Source organism: Chiloscyllium plagiosum, unplaced genomic scaffold (genome assembly GCF_037043375.1).
Source record: "Chiloscyllium plagiosum isolate Xiang-an unplaced genomic scaffold, Cpla_swu_hap1 HiC_scaffold_28, whole genome shotgun sequence".
NCBI classification, from domain to species: domain Eukaryota; kingdom Metazoa; phylum Chordata; class Chondrichthyes; order Orectolobiformes; family Hemiscylliidae; genus Chiloscyllium; species Chiloscyllium plagiosum.
The window spans coordinates 25,940,038-25,967,167 of record NW_028270166.1 but is presented as its reverse complement, the minus strand read 5'-3'; the positions used below and the strand labels follow the sequence as shown (position 1 = coordinate 25,967,167).

The 27,130-nt window shown below is 39.1% G+C and overlaps 1 protein-coding gene across 4 annotated transcripts in view; it reads left to right on the top strand.

Annotated features, from left to right (window-relative positions):
- nfic (nuclear factor I/C) overlaps positions 1–25,742 on the top strand; it is an 813,295-nt gene extending 787,553 nt beyond the window's left edge. For all 4 annotated transcript variants that reach the window (XM_087976064.1, XM_087976061.1, XM_087976063.1 and 1 more), the window contains one exon: positions 17,154–25,742. In XM_087976064.1, the coding sequence (XP_087832190.1) occupies positions 17,154–17,171 (18 nt within the window). In that variant the 3' untranslated portion in view covers positions 17,172–25,742. The remainder of the gene's footprint in view (positions 1–17,153) is intronic.
- The last annotated feature ends 1,388 nt before the right edge of the window (positions 25,743–27,130 follow it).

The window sequence follows — 27,130 nt, the reverse complement described above, 5'->3', positions numbered from 1 at the left end:
TTTAAAGAGGAAATTGGTGTGTTGTTCAGTTGTTCGATTAAATGAGTCTATTATTGATGCTCACTATACTTGATTGGTTAAGCCTGGAAACAGATTCAGGGAAAAGCAAATAGAGCTTGAAGCTTGGAGCGGACACTTTGAAGCACTGTGGATAAAGCCTGTTGCACAAATGGAAACTACTATTGTCTCTGCATTGTTTGAAGTTATAAAATAATTTGGTACCTATTTTATTTTGCAGAGCCACATTCAGCAGCAGAAGTACTGTTTTATGCTGGCTAATGTTTCTGTAGTTTCACACAGGCCAACTGTGGAGATGATGGGCTGAGTGTACAGTCCACTGAGAGAAATTTTAAAATGGCACCAAATATTGTACATTTTTATCCAGGGAATTATCTAAACACCACAACTTGAAGCGGATGTCAGCACATCCCTTCCAATAATATTAGCACTGTTTCATTTACATTTACATCACTGTTGTCTAAATTAGCCAACAGGATTAGAGTACAAAGGAACTATGTAGTGCCTGGGACACAAACTCATTCATCTGGGATTAAGATTTAATAATAGCACCCAGATTTGAATCAGAGTTGACAATGAACCAAGGAGAATATAGAGTAGTCAGTCCACCAACTCAGATGTAGAATTGAACCAGGATAAAAGATATTATTAATGTTTAATTTTTCAATGCATTAACAGATTAACAACGACTGCCCTCAATATACTTTATAGCAGAATGAATTTGCCTTCCTAACTGAGTGCATATTCTCTCTGGATTAGGTCTCTTACTGCCTACAACAATGGGTAGTAAATTTGCAAGATAAATCTCAGGGGACCATGTTCATTTTTGCAGGATTAGTTACTGATAATTGAGTAACTTTTAGCATTTATACTTCCTTTATGTATTTATGTGTGGGATATTCCAAACAGTGATTATTAAAGAACTTGCAATATCCATCACATGGGGTGGAACAGTGACTTAGTGGTTAACACTGTTACCTCACAGCACGAGGGACCTGGATCCAATTCCAACCTCAGGTGACTGTCTGTATGGAGTTTGCACGTTCTTGCTATCTGCATGAGTTTCCTCCAGCTGCTCCAGTTACCTCTCACAGTGCAAAGATGTGCAGGTTGGTAGATTAGCCATGCTAAAATGCCCCATAGTATCCAGGCTAAATGGATTAGCCATGGGAAATGCAGGATTCCAGGGAAAAGGTACAGTGGTGGGTCAGACTGGGATGCTTTTTGGTCGATGTGGACTCAAAGGACCAAATAGCCTGCTTCCACATCATAGGGATTCTGTAAAATCTGCTGACTATACCTAGTCTGGCCTGCATGGGTAGTTATGGTAGCGGATTTTAACTTTCCAAACATAGACTGGGACTGCCATAGTGTTAAGGGTTTAGATGGAGAGGAAGTTCTTAAATCGTACAAAACAATTTTCTGATTCAGTATGTGGATGTACCTACTAGAGAAGGTGCAAAACTTGACCTACTCTTGGGAAATAAGGCAGGGTAGGTGTCTGAGGTGTCAGTGGGGGAGCACTTTGGGGCCAGTGACCATAATTCTATTTGTTTTAAAATCGTGATGGAAAAGGATAGACCAGATCTAAAAGTTGAAGTTCTAAATTGGAAAAAGGCCAATTTTGATGGTATTAGGCAAGATCTTTCGAAAGCAGATTGGAGGCAGATGTCGCAGGTAAAGGGATGGTTGGAAAATGGGAAGCCTTCAGAAATGAGATAACAAGAATCCAGAGAAAATATATTCCTGTCAGGGTGAAAGGAAAGGCTGGTAAGTATAGGGAATGCTGGATGACTAAAGAAATTGTGGGTTTGGTTAAGAAAAAGAAGGAAGCATATGTCAGGTATAGACAGGATAGATCGAGTGAATCCTTAGAGGAGTATAAAGGAAGTAGGAGTATACTTAAGAGGGAAATCAGGAGGGCAAAAAGGGGACATGAGATAGCATTGGCAAATAGAATTAAGGAGAATCCAAAGGGTTTTTACAAATATATTAAGGACAAAAGGGTAACTAGGGAGAGAATAGGGCCCCTCAAAGATCAGCGAGGTGGCTTTTGTGTGGAGCCACAGAAAATGGGGGAGATACTAAATGAATATTTTGCATCAGTATTTACTGTAGAAAAGGATATAGAAGATATAGACTGTAGGGAAATAGATGGTGACATCTTGCAAAATGTCCAGATTACAGAGGAGGAAGTGTTGGATGTCTTGAAATGGGTAAAAGTGGATAAATCCCCAGGACCTGATCAGGTGTACCCGAGAACTCTGTGGGAAGCCAGAGAAGTGATTGCTGGGCCTCTTGCTGAGATATTTATTTCATCGATAGTCACAGGTGAGGTGCTGGAAGACTGGAGGTTGGCAAACGTGGTGCTACTGTTTGTAAAGACAAACCAGGGAACTATAGACCGGTGAGCCTGACCTCGGTGGTGGGCAAGTTGTTGGAGGGAATCCTGAGGGACAGGATGTACATGTATTTGGAAAGGCAAGGACTGATTCGGGATAGTCAATGTGGCTTTGTGCGTGGGAAATCATGTCTCACAAACTTGATTGAGTTTTTTGAAGAAGTAACAAAGAGGATTGATGAGGGCAAAGCAGTAGATGTGATCTATATGGACTTCAGTAAGGCGTTCGACAAGGTTCCCCATGGGAGACTGATTAGCAAGGTTAGATCTCATGGAATACAGGGAGAACTCGCCATTTGGATACAGAACTGGCTCAAAGGAAGAAGACAAGGGTGGTGGTGGAGGGTTGTTTTTCAGACTGGAGGCCTGTGACCAGTGGAGTGCCACAAGGATCGGTGCTGGGTCCTCTACTTTTTGTCATTTACATAAATGATATGGATGCGAAATAAGAGGTAAAGTTAGTAAGTTTGCAGATGACACCAAAATTGGAGGTGTAGTGGACAGTGAAGAGGGTTACAACAGGATCTGGACCAGATGGGCCAATGGGCTGAGAAGTGGCAGATGGAGTTTAATTCAGATAAATGTGAGGTGCTGCATTTTAGGAAAGCAAATCTTAGCAGGTCTTATACATTTTAATGGTAAGGTCCTAGGGAGTGTTGCTGAACAAAGAGACCTTGGAGTGCAGGTTCATAACTCCTTGAAAGTGGAGTCGCAGGTAGATAGGATAGTGAAGAAGGCGTTTGGTATGATTTTCTTTATTAGTCAGAATATCGAGTCCCCTGAGTTGGGAGGTCATGTTGCAGCTGTACAGGACATTGGTTAGGCCACTGTTGGAATATTGCGTGCTATTCTGGTCTCCTTCCTATCGGGAAGATGTTGTGAAACTTGAAAGGGTTCAGAAAAGATTTACAAGGATGTTGCCAGGGTTGGAGGGTTTGAGCTATAGGGAGAGGATGAACAGGCTGGGGCTGTTTTGCCTGGAGCACCGGAGGCTGAGGGGTGACCTTATAGAGGTTTACAAAATTATGGGGGGCATGGATAGGATAAATAGGCAAATTCTTTTCCCTGGGGTTAGGGAGTCCAGAACTAGAGGGCATAAATTTAGGGTGAGAGGGGAATGATATAAAAGAGACCTAAGGGGCAACTTTTTCATGCAGAGGGTGGTACGTGTATGGAGTGAGCTGCCAAAGGAAGTGGTGGAGGCTGGTACAATTGCAACATTTAAGAGGCATTTGGATGGGTATATGACTAGGAAGAGTTTGGAGGGATTTGGGCCATGTACTGGCAGGTGGGACTAGATTGGGTTGGGATATCTGATCGGCATGGACGGGTTAGACCGAAGGATCTGTTTCCATGCTGTACATCTCTATGACTCTATGTGACTGCAAACCCACAGTTGATTCTACACCGAGCAAAATGCAATGCAGAATTCCACTAGAAATCAGCCTTGCTATCATAGGTCCAGTGATTCATCACTACACAAAAAAATGGTAGAGGAATAAAACACTATGCAGCTTCGTTCACTTTTAGTACCAGTCATTGAGTGCCTCCTTCCACACCAAAAGTAGACACGATCTATTAATGTGTTCATTAATACGGCCCTCACACTTCTCCAATGGAAAGTGATCTTTAGTTTTTGCTGTCATTGAGTTTTCCATGTTGAATGTTGGACAGCTGTGCTGTCATGGGCTATGGTGATGTGCCATCCACATCTTCCTCTCCCCGTGCAACAAGGTACCAGATGACATGACCGAGGTTCAGAATGCACTGAGTGGGAAACCACAGACATTGTACTCCGATATTACCTCTACTGCCATTTATTTTGTGTGTAGCAATCATCGTAGTTAAACAAGTGCTGTTCCAAAAGGCAACCTTTTCAGTTATGTGCATCAGCTGTCCAGCTACACTGAAAAGTTATAATTGAGAGTTCTGACCCAGAAGTTGCTGCTATTCTGTACAGTTAACCGAGATTTACCATTGCTGCCAACCCCTTAGCACAGATGGGAATCATTTGCATTGCTCCAGTTGCACTGCTTGTGCTGACAGACATATCAGTAATGGGATATTTGAAGGTAATACTTTGATGGAAGAATGTGAAAAATAAAATTATATTGATTTCATATCGAAAGTTTGCAACATGGCAGAGGCAGGTCTGTGTAGTAAATGTGAACTCTGTGATCAGACAAAGTCGAAAAGCAGTGGAAAGCACAATTGCAGACTGCTTGGAATTTAGCAGTGCATCACCACTGCCTGGGTGTGAGATATGGAATAGTTGATTGAACTGTTGCTTATTTAGTCTTCTAGCATTGATCTAAAGCATTAAAGACTGACAAACAGTTGTTCTAAATAATCCTATTTTACTAAAGAATAAAATATGCATAAGATACAGTATTAGTTGGCTTGAGATTCCCTGCCAAAGTTAACAGCCAGGAACAATCTAATAATCCATCATAGGTTAAAAAAAACCCTAAGTGCCCTTATTTGAAGAAGCTGTGATGACTTTCTGTCATTGAGATTATCAGCACTGTCAGTTGAAGAATAACAGTCCTTTTTTTGTGATGCTCAGCATTTCTCAGGAGGATAGTCTCAATCTATGGTGAAATGCAGCATTTACAGAATCAAAATACTTTGCCTTACTGGAGTATAATTGTATAAAAGCGTCTGAAGCAATTATGTAGACAGTTAGGTTTATTCTTCTATAAAATATAACATCACTTCAACAGCACACTCCATTAGGAGAAAGTGCTTGCTTTCCAAATTGTTCTGATTGGTCCAATGTCTGAAATGTCACTTTAATGTTTTGCATTAACACTCTTTAATTATGTTTATAGTTACTTATTTTACAAATGTAAAACACTGCCACCTTGTGTACTTTATAGGTATGACTAATCATTCAACTTTCAACAGCACTAAATTCAGCAAAAATTCACTGATGCATTTTGATATCATTAGTATTGTTGACAGAGTTGGACCCGTTCTTTAGAGTCATAGAGACGTACAGCACGGAAACAGAACCTTCGGTCCAACTCATCAATGCTGACCAGAAATCCCTACTTAACTTAGCCGATATCCCTCTAAACCCTACCTATTCACATACCCATCCAGATGCCTTTTAAATGCTGTGATTGTACCAGCCTCCATCACTTCCTTTGGCAGCTTATTCCATACATGCACCACCCTCTGTGTGAAGAAATTACCCCTTTTATATCTTTCTGCTGTCATCCTAAACCTATGCCCTCTAGTTCTGGATGCCCCCACTCCAGGGAAGAGATTTCGTCTATTTATCTTATCCATGCCCCTCATGATTTTATAAACCTCTATATGATCACCCTTCAGCCTCCGACGCTCCAGGGAAAACAGTCCAAACCTTTACAGCCTCTCCATTTCGCTGAAATCCTCCAACCCAGCAGCACCGTTGTAAATCTTTTCTGAACCCTTTCAAGTTTCACAACATCCTTCCGATAGAAAGGGGACCAGAATTGCACGCAACATTCCAAAAATGGCCTAACCAACATCCTGTACAGCCGCAACATGAACTCCCAACTCCTATACTCAATGCTCTGACCAATAGGGGAAAGCATACCAGCTTCCCCTACCAACCTTTCCTTTCACCCTCCCAGGAAACACTATCTCTGGACTCTTGTTATCTCATTTCTGAAGGCTTCCCATTTTCCAGCCGTCCCTTTACCTGCGAACATCTGCCCCCAATTATCTTTTGAAAGTTCTTGCATAATACCATCAAAATTAGTCTTCCTCCAGTTTAGAACTTCAACTTTTAGATCTGGTCTATCCTTTTCCATCACTATTTTAAAACTAATAGAAGTATGATCGCTGGCCCCAAAGTGATCCCCCACTGACATCTCAGTCACCTGTCCTGCCTTATTTTCCAAAAGTACATCAAGTTTTGCTCCTTCCTTCGTAGGTACATCCACATACTGATTGGTAGAAGGGGATTAAATTTATTTCTTTAATGTATCTTGCAACCGCCTAATCTTCCTGATATCACCCACAGACATACCACAAAGGAATTCTGATGTTCTTGAAGTGTACTGGATACATTTCATTAGTTCTTAGTCGAAAAACGTAACACTCAGAGAAATAGTTGTAGTATCCCTCCCCCCGAGGTAGAATATAGCACTTATATGCTCTTTTACAAAAATGCATTTATTAAATAATATTCTTGGATATTGTAAGGGGAAATCACTTATTTTTTCATGTACTTTATAACTGGAGTTACTAGTTTCCAGCCAACATTTATTCTGTAAATTCCTTTTTCAGGCTTGTCATCATCAAAAGACAAACATCTTTTGTGTCCTGTTCTTTCATTTTGTTTCTGTTTTTTTTATCGCTAAGCATATAGTTCCTTTTCTCATGAAAACTTTTGACTTCTGATAATTTCCCTCTGACACCTCAGGCATTCTCCTGTTCCCAAATATTTGTTAGCTTTTAAAGTTTCCTTTCGGAGCCACATGTTGTTTCAGGCCACATAAGTTTTTTGGCAATCAACTGCGGCCTCACCATTTTGAGGTTGCTCAATCCTCCTCATTCAGTGGGGCGGGAAGCAGAGGTTAATATTTAACTTGAGCCAAGAACTATCTTGCCACATCTATAGTCCTTAATCTAGCATTCCATTCCTCATGTTCCACTTCCTCTGTGATGAAGTAGTATAATTTACAGCCAACACAGCTCCCATCCCAAACCCTTTTTAAAATCAAACTATGGTTTAACCTGAATTTTCCATTTTATGTCTTTGTCTCAGGTAGACAGGAAATGTGCAAGAGCTCTCAGATTCACCAACTCTAGTTCTGATCCTGGTGGCTAAGTTTCTGAATAGAAACAGGTTTACTTTACCAGAGCTTCAAAATGTGTTTGTGTTTCTCAGGAGGAGTATAATGTAGCAAAAAACTAGAAAATTAAAAGTCAGGAGAAGCTACAGGCTTGTGGCTGACCATAATTGATCTGTAAAAATCCATAATAAAGCTGCTCTAAATTTAAGTGGGAGGTGGCTTAAGTAAAACATGTGTGTGAGAGAAATCTTCAGGGAAAGTGCTATATAGAGTCATAGAGTCTCCTGCAAAGAAGGCTAACTGGTGGAGTCCTCTATTATTCACCCTTTCGCTGCCAAAACTTCAACATTTTTAAGATTTCTAGTTTCTTCAGTCATTTGAGGTCTCTAACAATGCTGCAGAACACAATCTTTTTTGAGAAATACTGAGGAAAAACATCCTTGGACCTTTTCCAACTTTATCTTCTCCTCCTCCTGTCATTTCCTGATACTTTACCAACTCAGGCTTTCAGTTCAACCTGCAGCCAGGTCTCAATGGCACCAACTGGTCTTAAAGCACATAAGTATAGAAGCACTCTGTTTTTGCCACCAGCTAAATAGAATTGGAAACAATGGGTTACTGATGGGTAAGTGCTTGGTTCATTCTAAATTCCCACCTGACTGGTTTCCACAAAGGAGAAAGTGAGGTCTGCAGACGCTGGAGATCAAAGCTGAAACTTTATTGCTGGAACAGCACAGCAGGTCAGGCAGCATCTAGGGAACAGAAGATTCGACGTTTCGGGCACATGCCCTTCTTCAGGAATTTAACCTGGTTTCCACAAAGACAGGTTAAAATTGCCCTTAGAGACATTTTTAGGAAGAGTGGAACAATTTATTGATATTGTCGTCAGGTAATGGTGTAGAAGATATGAGCTGATGTAAATTAGCATCTCATTTCGTAGTTTGGTATTTTATACATTGTTGCCAGTCAATTCCACTCACCGTTAACTCAGTTTATTCGGACTTCAATCCTGCTTTCCCTTCACCTTTGACGTCATCTCCCTCTGATTTATCTCCTCCTCCTCCTCCTCTGAGCCCTACTTGGCCCTACCAGTCCTGATTGCATCATCTGTCAGTAATCACATCTATTTTCCCCCCAATCTGATGTCAGTTTTCTTGATCTCTCTCAGTTGCAATCCTTGTTTACTCACAAAGCACTAGAAAACGAATTGAACAGAATTGATTACCAAAACTCAGAAAAGAAGAATGACAACAGATTTGTCATTTTGATTGTGTGACCAGACAGTGAAGGTTTAAAAGCCTGTTCATAAAATAATAAATGGGATCCTGATTTTATTGATAGAGGATAGATTACAAAAGTCAGGAGGTTATGCCAAACATTTATAAATGGTGCTTAGATCCTACATGAAGGATTTTCAATTTTGAACATCACATTTTAGGAAAGATGTCAAGTTTTTGAAGAGAGTCCAATGGTTTTAGGGGCAAGGGACTTCACTTATGTGGAGCGATTTAAGAAGCTGTACTCAACTTTTAACATAATATGCCATTTGATGCCTACCCACTGTATTGTACAGATTTAGCATAATTTCCTTTTGTATTCTATTCCTGTATGAATAAAGCCGAGGATCCTTTTTTTTATAGTAGTCTTCTTAACTTGTCAACCCACTTTCAAACATTTGTGTTCATATAATGTTAAAAATCACACACACCAGGTATTAGTCCATGAGGTTTATTTGGAGGCACTAGCTTTCGGAGCACTGCTCCTTCACTGGTAGCTATGGAACAGGATCACAAGACACAGAATTTATAGCAAAGATTACAGTGTCATACAGCTGAAATGATATACTGAACAAACCTAGATTGCTGTTAAGTCTTGTCATGATTACATCTAATCCCAGACCTTTATGTTTCTGCACACCCTTGAAAATTGTACAATTTACTTCATATTGTCTGTTCTCACATTTCATTCCAAAATGTAACATCACAGACTTTTATGTATTATTCTGACATCTGCTTTTTTGCATTTATTCTCCTGAAGTTTGTTATTGTCCTCCTCTTTGTCTATTACATCTCAATGTTTTGTATCATTTGAATCCTTTTGAAATTATGTTCCGTATATGCAATTATTAGTCACATATTTAGTGAAGAGCAGTAGTCTTTGAAATAACTCCACAGAGGCCAATATCCCGTCACCAAGTCATCATTTACTTACATGTGGAGAGTCCTTGACACTGATCCAGCTCCCTCTGAGCCAGTTCTCAAAATGAACAGGATGTTTGACACTCCTGTCCAGCTGGTTGACCTCACTACAATCCTAGTACCAATCTCCGAGAAACTCATTGTATCCCTCTATGTAGTCTGAAAAGCCATAATTCATTCCTTCTTTCTGCCCCTCAGCTGATGTTGAATCCATGTTTCAATCCCATGAAGCTAAATGGTGCCACTCTGTGGTATTTTGGCAAATGCCCTTTAAAATTCCAAATATAAATCATCAACCACATTGGCTAATCAACTCCCTCTGTTGCTAAATCAAGCAACTTGATCAGGTGAGCCAAGCATGATTTGCCTCCAATGAATCCATGCTGACATTTGAAACAGAGAACTTTAAGAGGAGATTTGATGGAGCTGTTCAAAATCATGAATGCTTTTGATAGGATAAAAAGAATCAATGCCCAATAGTGAAAGGGTCAGAGGTAACTTGAAGAAACCTTTTTTTTAATGCCGGCAGGTGAGATCTGAGCCAAACTGGTTGGATATACAGCCTAAAGAGTGAAGGAAGCAAATTCAATAGGAGTATTTAGATGTGAACTAGATAATTATTTGAAGAAAAGTCATTTACAGGCCTCCAGGTAAAGAGCAGGATGTGAAATTAATCATAAAGCATTGCCAAAAGGCAGCATGTTTGGTTGAATGGCCTCCTTTAAGCTGTATCATTCCCTGATTGTGACATTTACTTTCTTGCATTTTATGGGAACTTGATCTCTGTAATCTACATGATTTGGAGGTGTTAGTGTTGGATTGGGGTGTACAAAGTTAAAAATCACACAACACCAGGTTATAGTCCAACAGGTTTAATTAGAAGCACTAACTTTCGGAGCGCTGCTCCTTCATCAGGTGGTTGTCAACCATCTGATGAAGGAGCAGCACCCCAAAAGCTAGTGCTTCCAAATAAACCTGTTGGACTATAACCTGGTGTTGTGTGATTTTTAACTCTGTAATCTACAGCAGTGACTGCGCTTAGCAATTATTTAGCTGGTTGCAATGTTCTTTGGGATGTCCTATAAGGCACTATGAAAACAAAGAGTCCCTACATTGCAGATAGAAGCTTTTTGGCTCATCAGAACATCCTATCCAGAACAATCCCCATAACTCTGCATTTAGAACATAGAACATTATAGCGCAGTACAGGCCCTTTGGTCCTCGATGTTGCACCAACCTGTGGAACCAATCTGAAGTCCACCTAACCTACACTATTCCATTCTCGTCCATATGCCTATCCAACGACCATTTAAATGCCTTTAAAGTTGGCAAATCTACTACTGTTGCACATGGCTAAGCCACAGGGCCCACACATCCCTGGACACTATGAGCAATTTACCATATACCTAGCATGCACATCTTTAGGCCTTGGGAGGACACAGAGGCACTGGCAGAAAAACCCATGCAGATACGGGGAGAATGTGCAAACTCCACACAGTCACCCAAGGTTGGGATTGAACCTGGGTTCCTGGCACTGTGAGGCAGCAGTGCTAACCACTGAACCACCATGCCATCTGGCGCTTTTTTTTTTCAAAGTATTGTCTTTCTATCTCATTTTGACACCAGTTTGGCAATTGGAAAGTTTAGCCTTTAGAAGAAGTTATGTCGAGGTGTAGATGCGACGTTTGAGACCAATCCAAGTCAAATACGTTTCCTCAAGATCCCAGCACCCTAGAAGACCATTTAAAATAAATTAGACAAGAGTGAGGACTGCAAATGCTGGAAATCAGAGCCTAGATTAGAGTGGTGCTGGAAAAGCACAGCAGGTCAGGCAGCATCTGAGGAGCAGGAAAATCAACGAAACATCGATTTTTGCCCGAAACTTCGATTTTCCTGTTCCTCAGATGCTGCCTGACTGGCTGTGCTTTTCCAGCATCATTCTAATCTAGACATTTAAAATAAATTACTGCGTTTCAAACTTGTGACATTATGTCATAGAATGAGGACATGTTCTACAAATTTATAAGACAATGGTTTGTGACTAGAATTTCCTCCAGCGACTTTCTGAATTTGGCTGAGTAATAGGAAGAATGAGAGGCTGAACCTTTCCATACTGACCTTGTGTTTCTTTTGGCAGCTTCTTCATGAATTGATTGAGTGAATCGAGCAAACATAGAGTTAAAGTTCTTGCAGAGAATTGTGAGATGCATTTATTTTTGACTGCCAAATGTGTTTGTTCAAATCAGTCAAAATAAATGATAACATTCAATGATCCACATCAAGCACGTTTCCACAACAGTGTATGCTATTAAAAAAAATCTTTGGAAATTCTGTAGGAGAAATAATTGGCTGGCAATGACTTGAATGAGGATGATTACTGCATTGTGATTACAGTGTTTCCCTGTGATTTACATTCTGTATATTATTTTTCTGGTCCAATTATGTTAACTAATCAGAGCCAAATTCACTTGCTGACAAAATTTAACTCAGACAGGGATTCTACAGTCCAAAGACAGGCAGACCTTATTTCAAAATGCTTTTGTATTTTAAATGTCCAAGAAACACAGTGTTGGCAAACTGAGCCCATGATTGCAAATTATATTGGCTTCCTTGGTAACATGGAGATTTATTGATAGTCACCATTTAGTAAGATTTTCATGAAAACAATTCTGCACTGAATGCAAGGCCAGAAGCAAAAAACAGGTTTAAAACACTCCTGCAGCAATAGAATCTGATCACAGATCCTGGCCAATATACAAAGAAAGGTCAGCAATACCGTCTTATAACAGAGAGAAAGTAACATTATTATCCAAACCCTCAGATTACAACAGGATCTTGATCAGGTGGGCCAATGGGCTGAGGCGTGGCAGATGGAGTTTAATTTAGATAAATGCGAGGTGCTGCATTTTGGGAAAGCAAATTTAGCAGGATTATAATCGTAAGTGAGCAAGTGTTGCTGAACAAAGAGACCTTGGAGTGCAGATTCATTGTTCGTTGAAAGTAGAGTCACAGGTAGATTACATTACATTACATTACATTACATTACATTACAGTGTGGAAACAGGCCCTTCGGCCCAACAAGTCCACACTGACCCGCCGAAGCGCAACCCATCCATACCCCGACATTTACCCCTAACCTAACACTACGGGCAATTTAGCATGGCCAGTTCACCTGACCTGCACATCTTTGTGACTGTGGGAGGAAACCGGAGCACCCGGAGAAAACCCACGCAGACATGGGGAGAAAGTGCAAACTCCACACAGAGAATCGCCTGAGGCGGGATTTGAACCCGGGTCTCTGGCGCTGTGAGGCAGCAGTGCTAACCACTCTGCCACTGTGCCGCCCACTGGATCAAGATAGGATAGTGAAGAAGGCATTTGGCATGCTTTCCTTTATTGTTCAGAATATTGAGTATAAGAGTTGGCAAGCCGTGTTGCGGCTGTAGTGTAAATTGGTTAGACCACTTTTGGAACATTGCGTGCTATTCTTGTCTTCTTCCTATCGGAAGGATGTTGTGAAACTTGAAAGGGTTCAGGAAAGGTTTGCAAGGATAAAATCATGAGGGGCATGGATAGGATAAATAGACAAGGTCTTTTCCCTGGGGTGGGCAAGTCTAGAACTATAGGGCATAGGTTTAGGGTGAGAGGGAAAAGATATAAAAGACACCTAAGGGGCAACCTTTTCATGCAGAGGGTGGTATGTGTATGGAATGAGCTGCCAGAGGGAGTGGTGGAGGCTAGTACAATTGCAACATGTAAAAGGCATCTGGATGGGTATATGAATAGGAAGGGTTTGGAGGGATATGGGCCGTGTGCTGGCAAGTGGGACTAGAGTGGGTTGGGATATCTGGTCAGCATGGATGAATTGGACCGAAGGGTCTGTTTCCATGCTGTACATCTCTATGTCTCTATGATACAGAAGAATGCATCCTTTATAATGCCCAGTGCCAACTTCTGAAGGCCTCCCAACTTCATCCAAACCTACCACCCCTCTCTCATCAAGGAATTTTCCACACGACATTCAAGAGTCAACCACCTATTCCATAGTAAAGCCAGAAATCAAACAGCAACCATGGTGGGGAGGATGGGAGTGTTGTGAAGCTAATGAAGATGATGCTTTGCTCAGTAATGCCAGTGGGAGAGCTTTGGAGCTGCCAGTATTATACTCACCTGAGGGGTTCCAAGCCTCAGGTGGGTGATGTTGGGTTGGAGGTCACAGAGTGGGACAGTGGGCAGAGCAGCAACAGTGGGGTGAGTCACAGCACCCAACCCATTTCCCAATGTCAGATCTTGTGTCTCTGAATGAAGGATTCCCCCACCAGAAGCCTTTTGGTGGGGGATTTGCCTTTTGCGCTGCCCACATAGTGATTAGCCCATCATAACTGGTTGAATACTAGTCTGGCGGGATTAGGTCATTAATATGATCTGGCAGTTCTTTTCCAAAGCTCTGAAAATATTTCCTCTCTGAAGTATTTTATCCAACACCCTTCTGAAAGTTCTGCATCAATTACCATTTCAAGCAGTGCATTCCAGCTCTTAACAACGCATCACATAAATCTTTTTCTTGATGATGTCATCACTGTCTTTTTTTGCCAATTATCTTAAATCTATGTCCTCTTGTAACCAAACTTTCTCCTTACTCGAAACTTAAAACTTCCTATGATTTTGAAAACCACTGTCAAATCTCACCTTAATTTTCTCTGCTCCCAGCACAGTGCCAGTTTCTCTAGTCCTTTCACATAACTCAAATCTCTCAGTCCTGTACTATTCCAAGGTCAGAAGTCAACATGACATCAAGTTATATTTGAAATCATCAATTCCTTTGATGATTGTGCTCCGAAAGTTTGTGATTTCAAATAAACCTGTTGGACTATAACCTAGTGTCGTGTGACTTCTGACCTTGTCTGCCCGAGTCCAACACAGGCACCTCCATCTCACCTGTACTATTCCAGTGTAAGTTCTCTGTATGTTCTTCAGGCCTTCAAATGACAGGCATTGTGGTCACATGACAAACTCTAGTTGCATTTCTCAGGTAAAGAGGGTAAGCATTTCAATCTATGCCAGCCTGAAAGAGCACTTTGCAGCCATAGGAGCAATCTGAATTGGAGTCACTGCTGTAACATAAAGAACATAAATGGTAAGGAATAGATGTATCGATGGAAACAATATATTGTATATTGCTAATTTTAGCAAGGGTATGAACTTTGAGCTGTAGGCTTTCTGTCTTGGCCCATAATATGTGCAGAAGACTCAGTTAGAGATCAAAGGTTATTGTATCCGTGTTAAGTAATCTCCAGATTTACCTATGTTAATTGCCTTCTGTGTAGTTGAATGCTGTGTGCCACTTAGATGACAGCATTCTGCTAATGGTGTTCCCTCCCAATGGCCTTGGGCTGCCGAGTTTAGACACACTACAATAAACATTCAGGAATTGGCACTGCTTGCTGTGCAGCTGCCTGCTTACAGCAGTGAAACAAAGCTGCTCAATTGGCAGACAGATGGCAGTGCCATCTGTCAAGTGTGTTGAAATGCATTAGGTTTACTCTGAAAAGGAGATAAACAGTGATGCAGAGAACTGTACAAGCTCAGATCATTAGTTTGAAGCTATCCATAAATTCAAAGAAAAATATTTTCCTGGAAATCAAACATGCAGCTGTTGAAAGATGAAGTGGACAGGCAAAAATACAACTGTTAGAGAGTGTTTCATACAATGTTTACATTGTTTATTCCATTCACAGTACATTCAGCTTCTGCAGTGAAAAAAATCACTTGAAACAGCATAATTCATATTTTAAAATAAATTGTGAAAGTCTTCTCACTCGGTTCTTTTTTCAATAAAAACAATACTTACTACAGGCCAACTAAGCATTACACAAAGGAACTTGTAAGTTGGAAGCTGGCATTTCAGAATGAATTTCACATAGAGACCATAAAGTACAAATTGTTCTGAAGCATCAACTGTTTCTCTCAATGCAGATGCTGCCAGATCTGCTGAGTTTCTTCAGCAATTTTGTTTTTATTCCAGATCTCCAGCATCTTGAGTAATCTGCTTTTATTTACTGCAAACGTTTGTTAGTGATTTTACAATGCAATGCACTTATAACATATTCCGTTTCACTCTTTCTATGGCATTGACCCAAAAGTGCATGCAGTAAAACAACAGAAAGAGGAATTTGATATGAACATGTAAATGCAAATTATTTCTTTCATTTCAAACATCTGCACAATATCATCATTGACAGTAATTCCCAGGGTTATAATATACAAATTATTTTAATATTTATATAAAAATGAATATGACAGTAAAGGAGAAAAAATACTGTTCCTGCCAAATGATTAGACTGAAGAGAGAGTCTCAAGGTGTAATGCGATATAGTTGTTCCAGTTGATGAGTGGTTGACTTCCAACGAGAGCGACATGATTTCAGATCTCAAAGCTCCCCATCAATCAGTCCCAAATGGTGAGTTAGGTTAGTCAGCTTCCCCCTAAGTCTGCAAAGCTTATGTTTTTCGATCTTTACCTAATTTTTCTTACGCATAGACTATTTCTATCAGCAAACCCTCACTACCTATTAAGCAGATGTGCCTTCACACAGCGGATATCTGAATAACAAAACAGAAATTGTTGGAAAAACTCAGCAGGTATGGCAGCATCTGTGCAGAGAAAGCAGAGGTAATGTTTCAGGTCCAGTGACCCTTCTTCAGAACTGGATCTGGAATGTTAACTCTGCTTTTTTTTCACAGATGCTGCCAGATATGCTCATTTTTTCCAGCAATTTCTGATTTTCTTCCTGATTTCCAGCATCCACAATTCCTTGGGTTTTTCTATTTGGGATATCTGAATAGTTGCATTTGTGGTGTGCCAAGGAATCAGATGACTAACAGAAACCCTTGGAATTTAATTGCTCACTAGATATTTCACTCATCCTTATTTGAAAGGCTATAGTTTAAACTATAAGTTGGGTCATTAAACATATTTATTCACAGAGAATTTTTAATAATGCAGTAATAAAGACAAACAGCAAATTTGTGGTATTGTGCTGAACCTAGCAAGTAATCTTGGTTCAAGTTTAACATTGTTACGTGCTAATTTTCCTTCTCTGATCGTATATGTCCTTAGGACCCGGAGTGTATCTGTTTCTCTTAATTCATTTATAGGGTATAGGTGGACAGAGGATCCCTTGAAGGGCTAGAATTGTGCAAGAGTTAAAGCCAGCAGGATGGCTTAACCCTTCAGTTTGTCCATTGTTCTCACTGCTTCTGACTGTATTATATACTAAATACTGATGCAGATATTCTGTGCAGTAGGGAGTGTTTGTAAACTTACCTTCATATGGACCCGGACAGAATATGCTTGTAGACCCCTGCTGATCTGTTACTGCCAGCCGCCATTCTCCTCCCTGCTCCCACACTGATGAACGATCGATCTTGGGGCCTCTGCCAGCAATGCATCTGGAGAATTGCAAACCATGCCAGCACCCACAGTTTGCCATAATTATTAAGATGAGGTCCACAGCCTAATTTTGGCAATTTGTGACATATTTTGGCTGGAGAAAGGTAACCATTATTAGGCTGCTTACAAGCTGTTATTAAATTGGCATAGTGATTATTTACTGAGGACCTGATTGTTGAAATTTTTTTTCCTTCCATCCTCGAGGTGTGTGTGTGCTTTATGATTTATTTTGGTATTTTAAGTTTTATTTAGCAGCCATTGATCTTCCTAATGTTTATATTTTTATTCTTTTCACAGTCCTGGTATCTGGGATAGTTGAAGTTCCCTTTCAAGTATTACAGAAGCTATTTAATCATGTTTCAAGAAACATGGTCGAGCGTCAACTTTGGTTTCAAGTTTAAAACAGAGAGAAACAAGGGAGAAGACTATTTATCAACTCGCCTTTAAAAGAAAATGAAAAGTCAGAAACACTATCATCCTACCAACATGTTCCGAAGATGGGTGCAATTCACTTCTTCCATTGGCTGAAGCTTAGCCTGAGGTTTCCCCATCTGTTTTATGCAAATAAGCCTTTATACTTCTTAAAAAAAAAATTCAGAACAAAGTTTACTAAATCTGCTTTTGAAAGGGTGGGAAAATTCATCTTCATTAGTCGAACATAATTTAAAGTTACATTATGGTTTTCTTTTGATTTCTCCTTTTTAAAGAGTAAAGGAAGCATTACTTACACGAAGGATGGATGCGCAGTGTTGTGCATAATCATTTAGAAGCCATCCAAACTTAGTCTTCAAGTGCTGAAATGCACAGAATGAGTATAGCTGTGCATTGGAATACCTGAGGTCAATTAAAAGTTATCACAGTTTAGGACAATTCTTCACATTTATTGAAATCATTCTTGATTGTAACAATGTGCACAGTTTTTGTTTACTAACTTCATTGCAAAGTTCTAAACATCATAAAAACATGCACTAATGAAGCCTACACATTGGAGACCATCACTTCAATATGGCTAATTCATTAGCTTAGCGTCAAGTTATATTCCTTGTTTCTGTTTCAGACATTTGGGCAGGCTAAACATAAGAAAGAATATTTTTCTACTACACAAATAAATGTGTTTAATGCATTGGTAAAAAAAAAATCAAACAATTGTTCGGACTGGCATATTTAAAATTAGACAGCTCCTTGGTACCAACATTGCAGTTCAAATTAACCAGGGTTATATTTCCCTAGTCTCAACCTGTCAATTACTGGGAACATCATGAAGCAAATTCTCTTCCATTGCTTATAAACTAAAGAAGATACTAAATATATTCGGTGTTAGAAACATCCTGCACCACAGGTTGGTCAGTGAATGATTTAATTTACCTAAAACTTTAAACACATTTTCAGAATTATTTAACCACAGCATACCATAAAGCAAACCATTCAGTAACATCGCTTACTATTTCTCAATTACAATTTTCCCACCCTACTTAGTTTTTGCATGTAGCTAAGAGCACAGATGAAGATGCTCATCTACCAGAGCAGTAGATTTATTGGTTTTAGTTATTATCGCTTCTTCACTAGTGCATGACATAGACCAGAAAATACATACCTAGCTTTTGGTGATAATGTTGGGAGGCAAAGGGTGGCTGCAGATTGAGTGTGGGGAAGTTCTTCATACGCAATGCAAGTGCAAGGCCTCACGCTACCATACATACTTTACCTTTCCCTCCTGGCTACAGGTTGCATTTATTTTCACAATTAAACATACAAATAGCTGCAAACTCAGAGTATCTTTAGCTTAGTGGAATACATTTTGGGAGCAGGGTAGAAAATTGTTTCAAGATCAATATTTTTGTGTATTTTTTAATTGTAAAGTTAAACACAATGTGTTTAGACACCCCCCCCCCCCCCCCCCCCCTCCCCACCCCCTCCCCACCCCAGGTAATTACACCTTTCTGCCAGTAGCTTATTTTACAAAAGAACAGCAGCAGAATTGAACAAGGTCTAACTTGGTTTCAAAAAGATTCTTGGGAAGGTAACGTCCAATCAATAGTCAACTTTAAATTGGGGAAATAAAGATAGTGGTGGTTTTTAAAGGAACAGGTTAACTGCCTGTTTAAGCAGAGACAAAAAAAAATCTTTTGTAAAGATTTAAGAGGCAAGTGCAATTGAAAGGAAGCAAATTTGTATCTTAGTGATTCTTTGTAACTTGTCCTTGTACCCCAGGACTGTAAACAGGGGAAAATTGTCGCCAGGCGACTGTGGCACAAAAGTGCACCCTAACCCCCCCTCCCCCACCCACCTTTCACAGGTGAACACAAATGCCTTAGTCAGTATGTTACTTGTTATTTTATTTTTTTAACCAGAGGGTAGCCAGCTGCACTCTTATAAAATTAAAAAGACAGCACTTGTGCACATAATATCATTCGTTAAACTGACACATATCAAAAGCAATATTTGGCATAATTTAGTTTTGTTCACAACTGAATGCTTTTGACAAAAGTAGCCTGCATCTGAACAAATTTCTCTCCATGTAAGCTTATATTTCTTGGTTAGGTACAGCCTTCCCTGAGCTAAATGCTGGCATCCAAACCTCACAAGAGTGTAAACAGCAACAGTGAGGCAAACTCTAAACGTATTTATATTGACATGTTATTTTTCATCAAAGGTGCTGAGTGATGCATGGTGCTTTGATAGTAAACTTTGTGATCCAGCAAAAAAAGATCAGCTGAATTGCTGAATTCTGACGTGCATGGCAACTATGTGCGGGCTTCACTCTTTTCCCTACAAAATCCTTTCCTAATTTGCACGGAATTTTATACCACATTATGTGCCTTGCCTTTGAGAAAAAAATGTTTAAAAAAATCCTTGGTATCACTGCACAATCTTTTGGCTGCATGTATGGTTGCTTGTCATTAAAAAAAAAGTTGCCATTGGTAAAAATGTAAGGGTTTATGATTTTTGCTTCATAGGACATTGTAACAGCACTAATTATCAGTATTCCAGTGATTCTGTGGACTTTCGTATAGAATATATTCATCTTGCGGTCATGTAGGAACATTGCTTTTGGACGTTATTTGTCACTAATACTTTAATGGAAAGTGTTTCATTTTTAATTCTCCCTACTTGCGTCTTCCAGCTCCTTTTATTTTGAATCTTTGGAAAATATGCAATACCAGTCTTGTCTATCGTGATAGAGCATTTAGCTTGTTTAATCATTTTGAGTTAGCACACTTGATAACTACAACATCATACTTTTCTATTTTTTTTAAATATTAATTTTGTTTTAATTGACCAAAGTTGGTGCTGCTCTCTATACAGAAAGAAAAATAGGTCCTTCTCCTGTTATAAGTAATGCTTGATGCATGATTAGGGAAGGCTGAAAATGGGGGGAGGGGGGAAATGTATATTTACAGTACAGCTGTGAAGCACCACACTGGCAACACATTATAAAAACAAGGTTAATCTTGTTTTATTTTCCTGTGTGTCCTGGTGGCTAAAGCATTGGATGCTAGATTATAATTTCCTTAATTAGAATAAACTGGACAGGCTCCATTTCGCAAAGTACAGTGGCAGCTGATCAGGCAATTGATGTAATAAATCCACTGGGCCCAACATTTTGACCCAGTGTGGTACAAGCCTCTATAAGTTGTAAATTGTCAAACTGTTTTCAATCAAGTAAATGTTTTTCTTGCATGTTGTTTCGGGAGATTTGGATTTCAACAGTGCATTAATCTCTAATTTTGAGTAAAGATAGGATTCCTTTGCGCTACTTTTTAAAAAAAAATTGTTGACTCAATTACAACTCTTGGTATGCAGAACTTCTTTGTCCTTTGTACCAGAATCTGGTTCGAAAAGGAAATAGGTCACATCATTTCTAGATATGTGCACTATTCAGCCAGGCCCTAAGTGCTTCACAGCCTACACTGTCAACTGGCCTGAACTTTAAGGGGAAGCTTCTATTCTAGTCCGAATATGAAAAACCATGAATTAAAGTTGTACATAAAGAATCAACAAATGAATAACACAAAGCAATAGTTGTGGGGTGTCAATTTGGCATGGTAGCATTGTTCAACAAAATTGCCACCTACACAAAGGTGGAATGATAAAATGATAACCAAGACATATATAGCTCTGCTTTAAGACCCTACTAATGTCTCCGAGCTTTAATAATTTGTGTTTAATTGACACTTGGTATGCTAACTGGGATGCTGCACAAGGGGTACAAGAAATAGGGGAATGCCAGCAAGTTTGATCCTTGTCACATCCTTGTCTTGGACATTAGCTGCCTTCTTTGCAGACTGTGTAATTTGTATGCTGTATAGTTTTATTAAGTATGTTTTACTTAATCAACCCTATTTTATAAGGCAAAGACTTTTGTAATGAGAAAAGTACAAAAAAAGTTTCATTACACTGGCTTATTAAGAATGTTCAGCATTATATACCATTTGTAGAGTATTCTTCCTCCATGGGAACTGGATTTGAGTTAAACTCTCCTGTTACCCTTATTGTATTTAAATACAGTAATGTCCTCATTTTTATGGTTTTGCATATTCCTATACTTTAAAAGTATAGGCTTCTGGTGTAAAAGAGCCATTGTAAATGGAAAAAATGCTTTATTTTATGAAGAGTAATTATGTCAAACTTGTAAGAAACACTTGGAATTTTGAGAAGGAGTGTTGTCATTGTAGTCTCTTTGACTGTTTTAAAGAAAAAAAGTCTGTAGACTTTCAAGTGCTAAACTGGTGGGAGTAGAACAGATTATGTGTACTCTTTGTAGGGCTAGGGAGCCCAACAAATTGTTGTATGCAATGTACAGTATTGTTTGTGCAAAGGACAATGCAATGCTGGTAGCTAGTTTATTTTTAAGGCAGGACAGAAAACATTGTTTACATGTGTATTCCAACCCTTGGCAATGGCTGACTGCATGCTCCGTGAAATCCTTGTATATGAATTCCTTTAGGGAATTCTCTTCCATCGTTCAGACTCTCAAGCAGGATAGAATGCTGCCACAGTCAAACATGTGACTTATTATTATTATTCCTAAAGGGGTTCTGAGTTGGCTGATAACTTTTGTTGGGAAATGTAGGGTGAGCACTGTCACTAGTGCAGTTTTGCAGCCACAGTTATATGCAGTGCAGACAGTGAGGAGATCTTTGTCCCTTTAATTGAGGAATTTTCATGATCCATCCAACCTTTCTGCATTTAATAGAACCTTCTAAATTTTACTGTCACCTCATCAGTGTTTCTTTTCCTGTAACATTCCATTTTACAATTGACTGACAGGCCACTTAATTCAATGCCCATAAAACTCGTTCCACTTTCTCTTAAGCATAAAGAAATATGTGTGTCCATTCTCCAAGTCATACTTCTAAAATTTACAATGACAGACATTGATATTTTTCAGTCCTGCCAGTTTTGAAGTTTCAGTTTATTTACCTGTCAGCTGGAAAAGCAATTTTTTTTAAATTGAATGAAATGTGTAAAAGCACATTACTTTTACTTTCAATGAAATTCACTGAATTTATTATCCCCCTGATGTATTTTTGGTGGATCTGTAAAGCACTGCTAAATAATATAATTTTCAATTAAAGTCCAAAATACAGTCTTGTTCACTGTGATTAATAATTTTTTTTCAATGAAGTTTCTAACTAAAATTTTCATCAAGGGAAACCCCAAGATTCTTAAAGTTTAACCTCCAAAAGATACCAATAAATTCTGAGCTTTGTCAAACACTGGGTGTTAAAACAACCTGCTCTAACAAAGAGCACTGCTGATCTAGGTGATTGGTGTCCCCTAACAACTACTGTTTTGATTTCACTGATGTGATGCTCTCAAGGATAAAGTGGGTGTACGCATCCAAACAGCTCAACTCACCATTCAGTCTGCACAGTAAAGGTCTGCAAAACTTGTGCTGTAAGATAGCATGCACTAGATGTCAAGACATCCAATCAGGAACTGACAAAATTTATTTCCCTTCTCAAACCCTGGACAAATTTGCACTGTTCCACATCTTTCACCTTTTCCGTTTCTGCAATAACTCGAGGCAGGGACTGAAACGGAACAAGCTGCCATTGACATTGCCATTAGTCACAGCGTTAGTAAAGCCAACACCATTCTTAGGTCTACACCACAGATATATTTTTTCTAAGGTTTTATCTAACCCCCTGCAAAATGTGCCAGTTGCTTCAGTTAGCCTGAAGGGAATATGCAAATTCCATCACAATTTCCATTTTTTTTCTGTTGTGCAGCTCCTTTGCAGCAATGCGCAATGACACACGTTAAGCAGCCAGATTACATTTTGTAGAAAGCAGTAGATATACTGGTATTGTTGTTTCACATACGCAGCTCATCTAAACATCTGTAACTGGGTCTCTGGAAATCTCTTTGAAAGACAGTAAGTGAAAAGGAAACGCATGAGTTCTCAAGGACAGCTAAAGAGACACCTGACTGACTGTCATTATAAAGGCATTTTAGTCAGACTGTGCAAAACTCTGAATTGCAAGAAAGTTTGTGAATGTTCTTGTTGATGTGCTAATGCACAAAGCATCTTTCAGGCTGATTTGGAAATTCAGTTTTCCATCTCTGACAATCAGGCTGAGAAAGCCTCAGCCTTGTTTACATGGTAGGTGAATGTTAATTGGGTTCTGTGTGATGTGGACTTTGCAGAGCCCAGTATTCATCCCTGTACATTTTAAACTTTTAAGGTTACCTCCACCAAGATAATGTTATTCCTAAAACCTGCTTTTATTAACTGTACCCCTATCTACATTTTTTAGACATTAAGATTATTAACTATTGTTAGATTATTTTATATTTTACAAAATCAAATACTTTCCAGTGCTTAACTGATTCAAACTCTGTACGCATAATGTCAGGAATACAGTCCCAAATTCTGGATCTCTCTAATTGGAAAGTTCAGTTCTCAGAGTCCAAAGCCCAAAACTAACTGTTGTTAGTGTGCGCTAAGCTCTGCAAAGGAGGAGGCCAGGAGAGTTAGGTAGGAAAAGAAGCACTGTAGTTCACTTGTGCTCCTATACAACAATGTACAGTTAAAAAAAATGGGGAAGTCTGCCAGCCAGGAATAAAAATAATTGATCTAGCATTGATCCCATTAAACTAATGGAAACAGTTAAATATCCCAGCAATGCAACAAATGTCCTCGGAATTCAATGATTAAAAATTTCATACAAAGCAAATTGGTTAATTCTTCTTTTTCACAACATTGTGAACTGAAGATAATTTCACACCCAGGCCTTCTTTGAAAATCATTTTGTTAAACATTGAAGAATGCTGATGATAGGATTTGCTCAGCACAATTCAAGACTCCTGTACAAACAGCGTATCATCTTATACTTATTGAATTCCTGGGTAACATTTGTTTACTCTGTACCACAAGTTTGTCAGGCGATTTCTTTTTAAAAATTAGAAAGTTTTGATTACATTTAATAATTAATACTGTTCCTTTAAATTGTATATTGTATTTCCAGTATTCTAGATCTGTTTGTTCTTGCAATACAATCTCGTGGAGGTGCATGTTCGAAAGATTATTTCTGCACAGAAGCGTATACACAAATATTAATTATTTCAATATTGTGAAGCTCATTTTGAAGAAATAAAAATTCAGTCAGTGCACTATCATAAACCTAAGGTACAGCTACAACATTTAAAAGACATTTGGATAAGTACAAGTGTAGGACAGGTTTGGAGGGATATGGGCCAAACACAGACAGGTGGGGCAGGTTTAGTTTAGGAACATGGTTGGCATGGCCTAGTTGAACCGAAGGGTCTGTTTCCATGCTGTATGACTCTATGACTATTGTATTTTATTGCAAGCCAGTAACCAAAGGAAATATGTTTCAAAGCCTTAATCCATCTACAGAACCCAAATGAGGCAGCTCCATGTAAGCAAGGTTATGCTTCGCGTGCTTTGATCCATCTGCACTGAATTTTACTGAAGAAATAGCAGGAAAATAGGCAAAAGATCCATCGATGCAGCATATTTTCTGCATATAGCCCATAGGGAGTAACCTGTTGATTAGCATGACAGCAGCAAAGAAGGAGGAATAAATTAATCTTCCTCTTTTTTTTCTAAATCTGAGCTTTGATGCTGATCATAGTTGTATAGAGGGCAATGATCTGATAAGCAGTTGCATTATTCTCTGCAGTTGTTTCTAACAATTTTAACAAGCCAGCAGAAAAGTACCAAAAACATTTTTAATAAATGCAGTGCCTGATAATCGACTGCTGGATTCAATTTTGCTTTGCAAGACCTGGTTTTCACAGTTTGTCATTTTTTTAAAGTCTTTGTTGCACAGGCTCTATGACAAATGTCCTTTGAACATCACTGTTGTAATTCCATATGTATTACATCGCACATATTCTGGGAAGAGAATATTTCTCTGAGAACACGTTGACACCGTGTTATTTCTGAGGGTTTTTCATTATATTTTAGAATATTACGGTAGTTACCACAGTAGTTAACCGCTTGCTTGCTGCACAGACATACACACACTACACACCAGGACAAACTTGTGGCTCTTTAGTTGCTTGAAGCAAACTTCTGACAAAATAAAACCTTTCATAATCACAGTTCTACTCCAACAACTAAAAATAATCATTTATTTTGATTGTACTTGTCTTTTGATTTTTAGCTAATTATGTAAAGGGACACTTGTACAAAGACTAGCATCTTTCCTGCTGCTTTTGTACACAGATGTACAGTATATACGTAACTAAATCACCACTCGTTTTAAACTGGTGTGAACTCAGCTTGACATTTGATTATAATTGTATTCAGCCATTACTGTTAGCAGCTGCTCATACTACATACAATTACTGGAAGTGAATATGTTTCCCTATGCAAAAAAAGTTAAAAAAAAATAAACAAGCTATGCTACAGTTCTGACTCTGGTGTTATCTTTGAAGCTTTTCATCATGGGAAGTGTTGTGACCACTCTGCATTTCTCAGAACTTCATTTTTGCAGAGGATGTGCTTCTTTCCTGAGCAACTATGTAAGGAAATAGTCTACCAGTGAAACCTTTAACTTATTTTCATAGGCTCTTGAAAACTTTTGGACCACTCAGGTTGAAAAGTGACAAGAAGGAGAAGTGGAGCATGGTGATCAGGTGACACCAAAATTGGATCTCAAAGCGGATTTTACAAAAAGACAGCTGAAGGAGTTAGAGTTCCATGAATCTTGGATAAAATTAACTAGAATAGGAAACAATATAGAGAATTTTAATTTTAAAACCCTGCAAAGATTGGGGGAAGGAATATTTAGAGCTAAGAAAAAGCTCAAAGCAGCAAAAATTGGACAACTGAAATACAGAGGCAGTACTCTGCAATACCCAATACATGTCTCAGGCTTTAGATGTTAAGAAAGTTTTCTTGCACTAAGATGTGAATAATATGAATATCTTTCACCTTCCAGGGAACAAGAGTAGAATGGTTTTGCTTGCGAATGCTTCTTGCCATTGTTCACATAAATCAGTTATCAGCTGGAGCAAACAGCCAATGATAAGAAGCAGACAGAACAACACTTAAGATGAATAAATGGGGGATTTTGGTAAGAATATGTCAACATGGATTTCTACTGAGCTGCACATTCAGAATAGGCATCAATTTACAGGTTAAGGAAAGCACCCCCACAAAAGGAAAGTCAGTGTGAGGCATGGGGCATTTAACTCCTGGACTGATTAAAATAACATCAGACACCCTCCTGCAGAGAATGACATCAGGATCACGAGCAGCAGCAAAGAATAAACAACTTGCAGCATTAAATATGAGGGATCAGCAACTCCATTAACTTTATTGCACCCAATCTGAGAACTTAAACACAGACCTGTTTGACCCTTTTCTTCCTGCAATAAAGAACCTTAGAACCATTTGAACAGCTTCTGTGTCAATGGTAGTCTTTCAATACAGATCCTGAAGCTGCTATTAAACTGGATCAAAGCCAAAATGTAATAAGGGTGATTAATACCAAACATATTACCTGCCAATCATTTCTCACCCTAACAATCAATCAATACTGTTCTTCTTTGAGGAAGGCTTACTACTTTATTCCTATGATGACTGAACAAAGCAGTTGGAATTCTGCTGTTCCCTACCTCAGGACTCTAAGATGGTTATAACTATTCTGTCCTGGGCGTTTGTGCCTGTGAGGGACTGACTGGAGACTGCTGAAATTCATGCACTGCATGCTTGGTCCAGCAGATTGCCGGCACCAAGGTAACATGGGGTGAGACCAGCCGGAAGGTAAGTGTGCTGGCATCCTGAAAGCAGT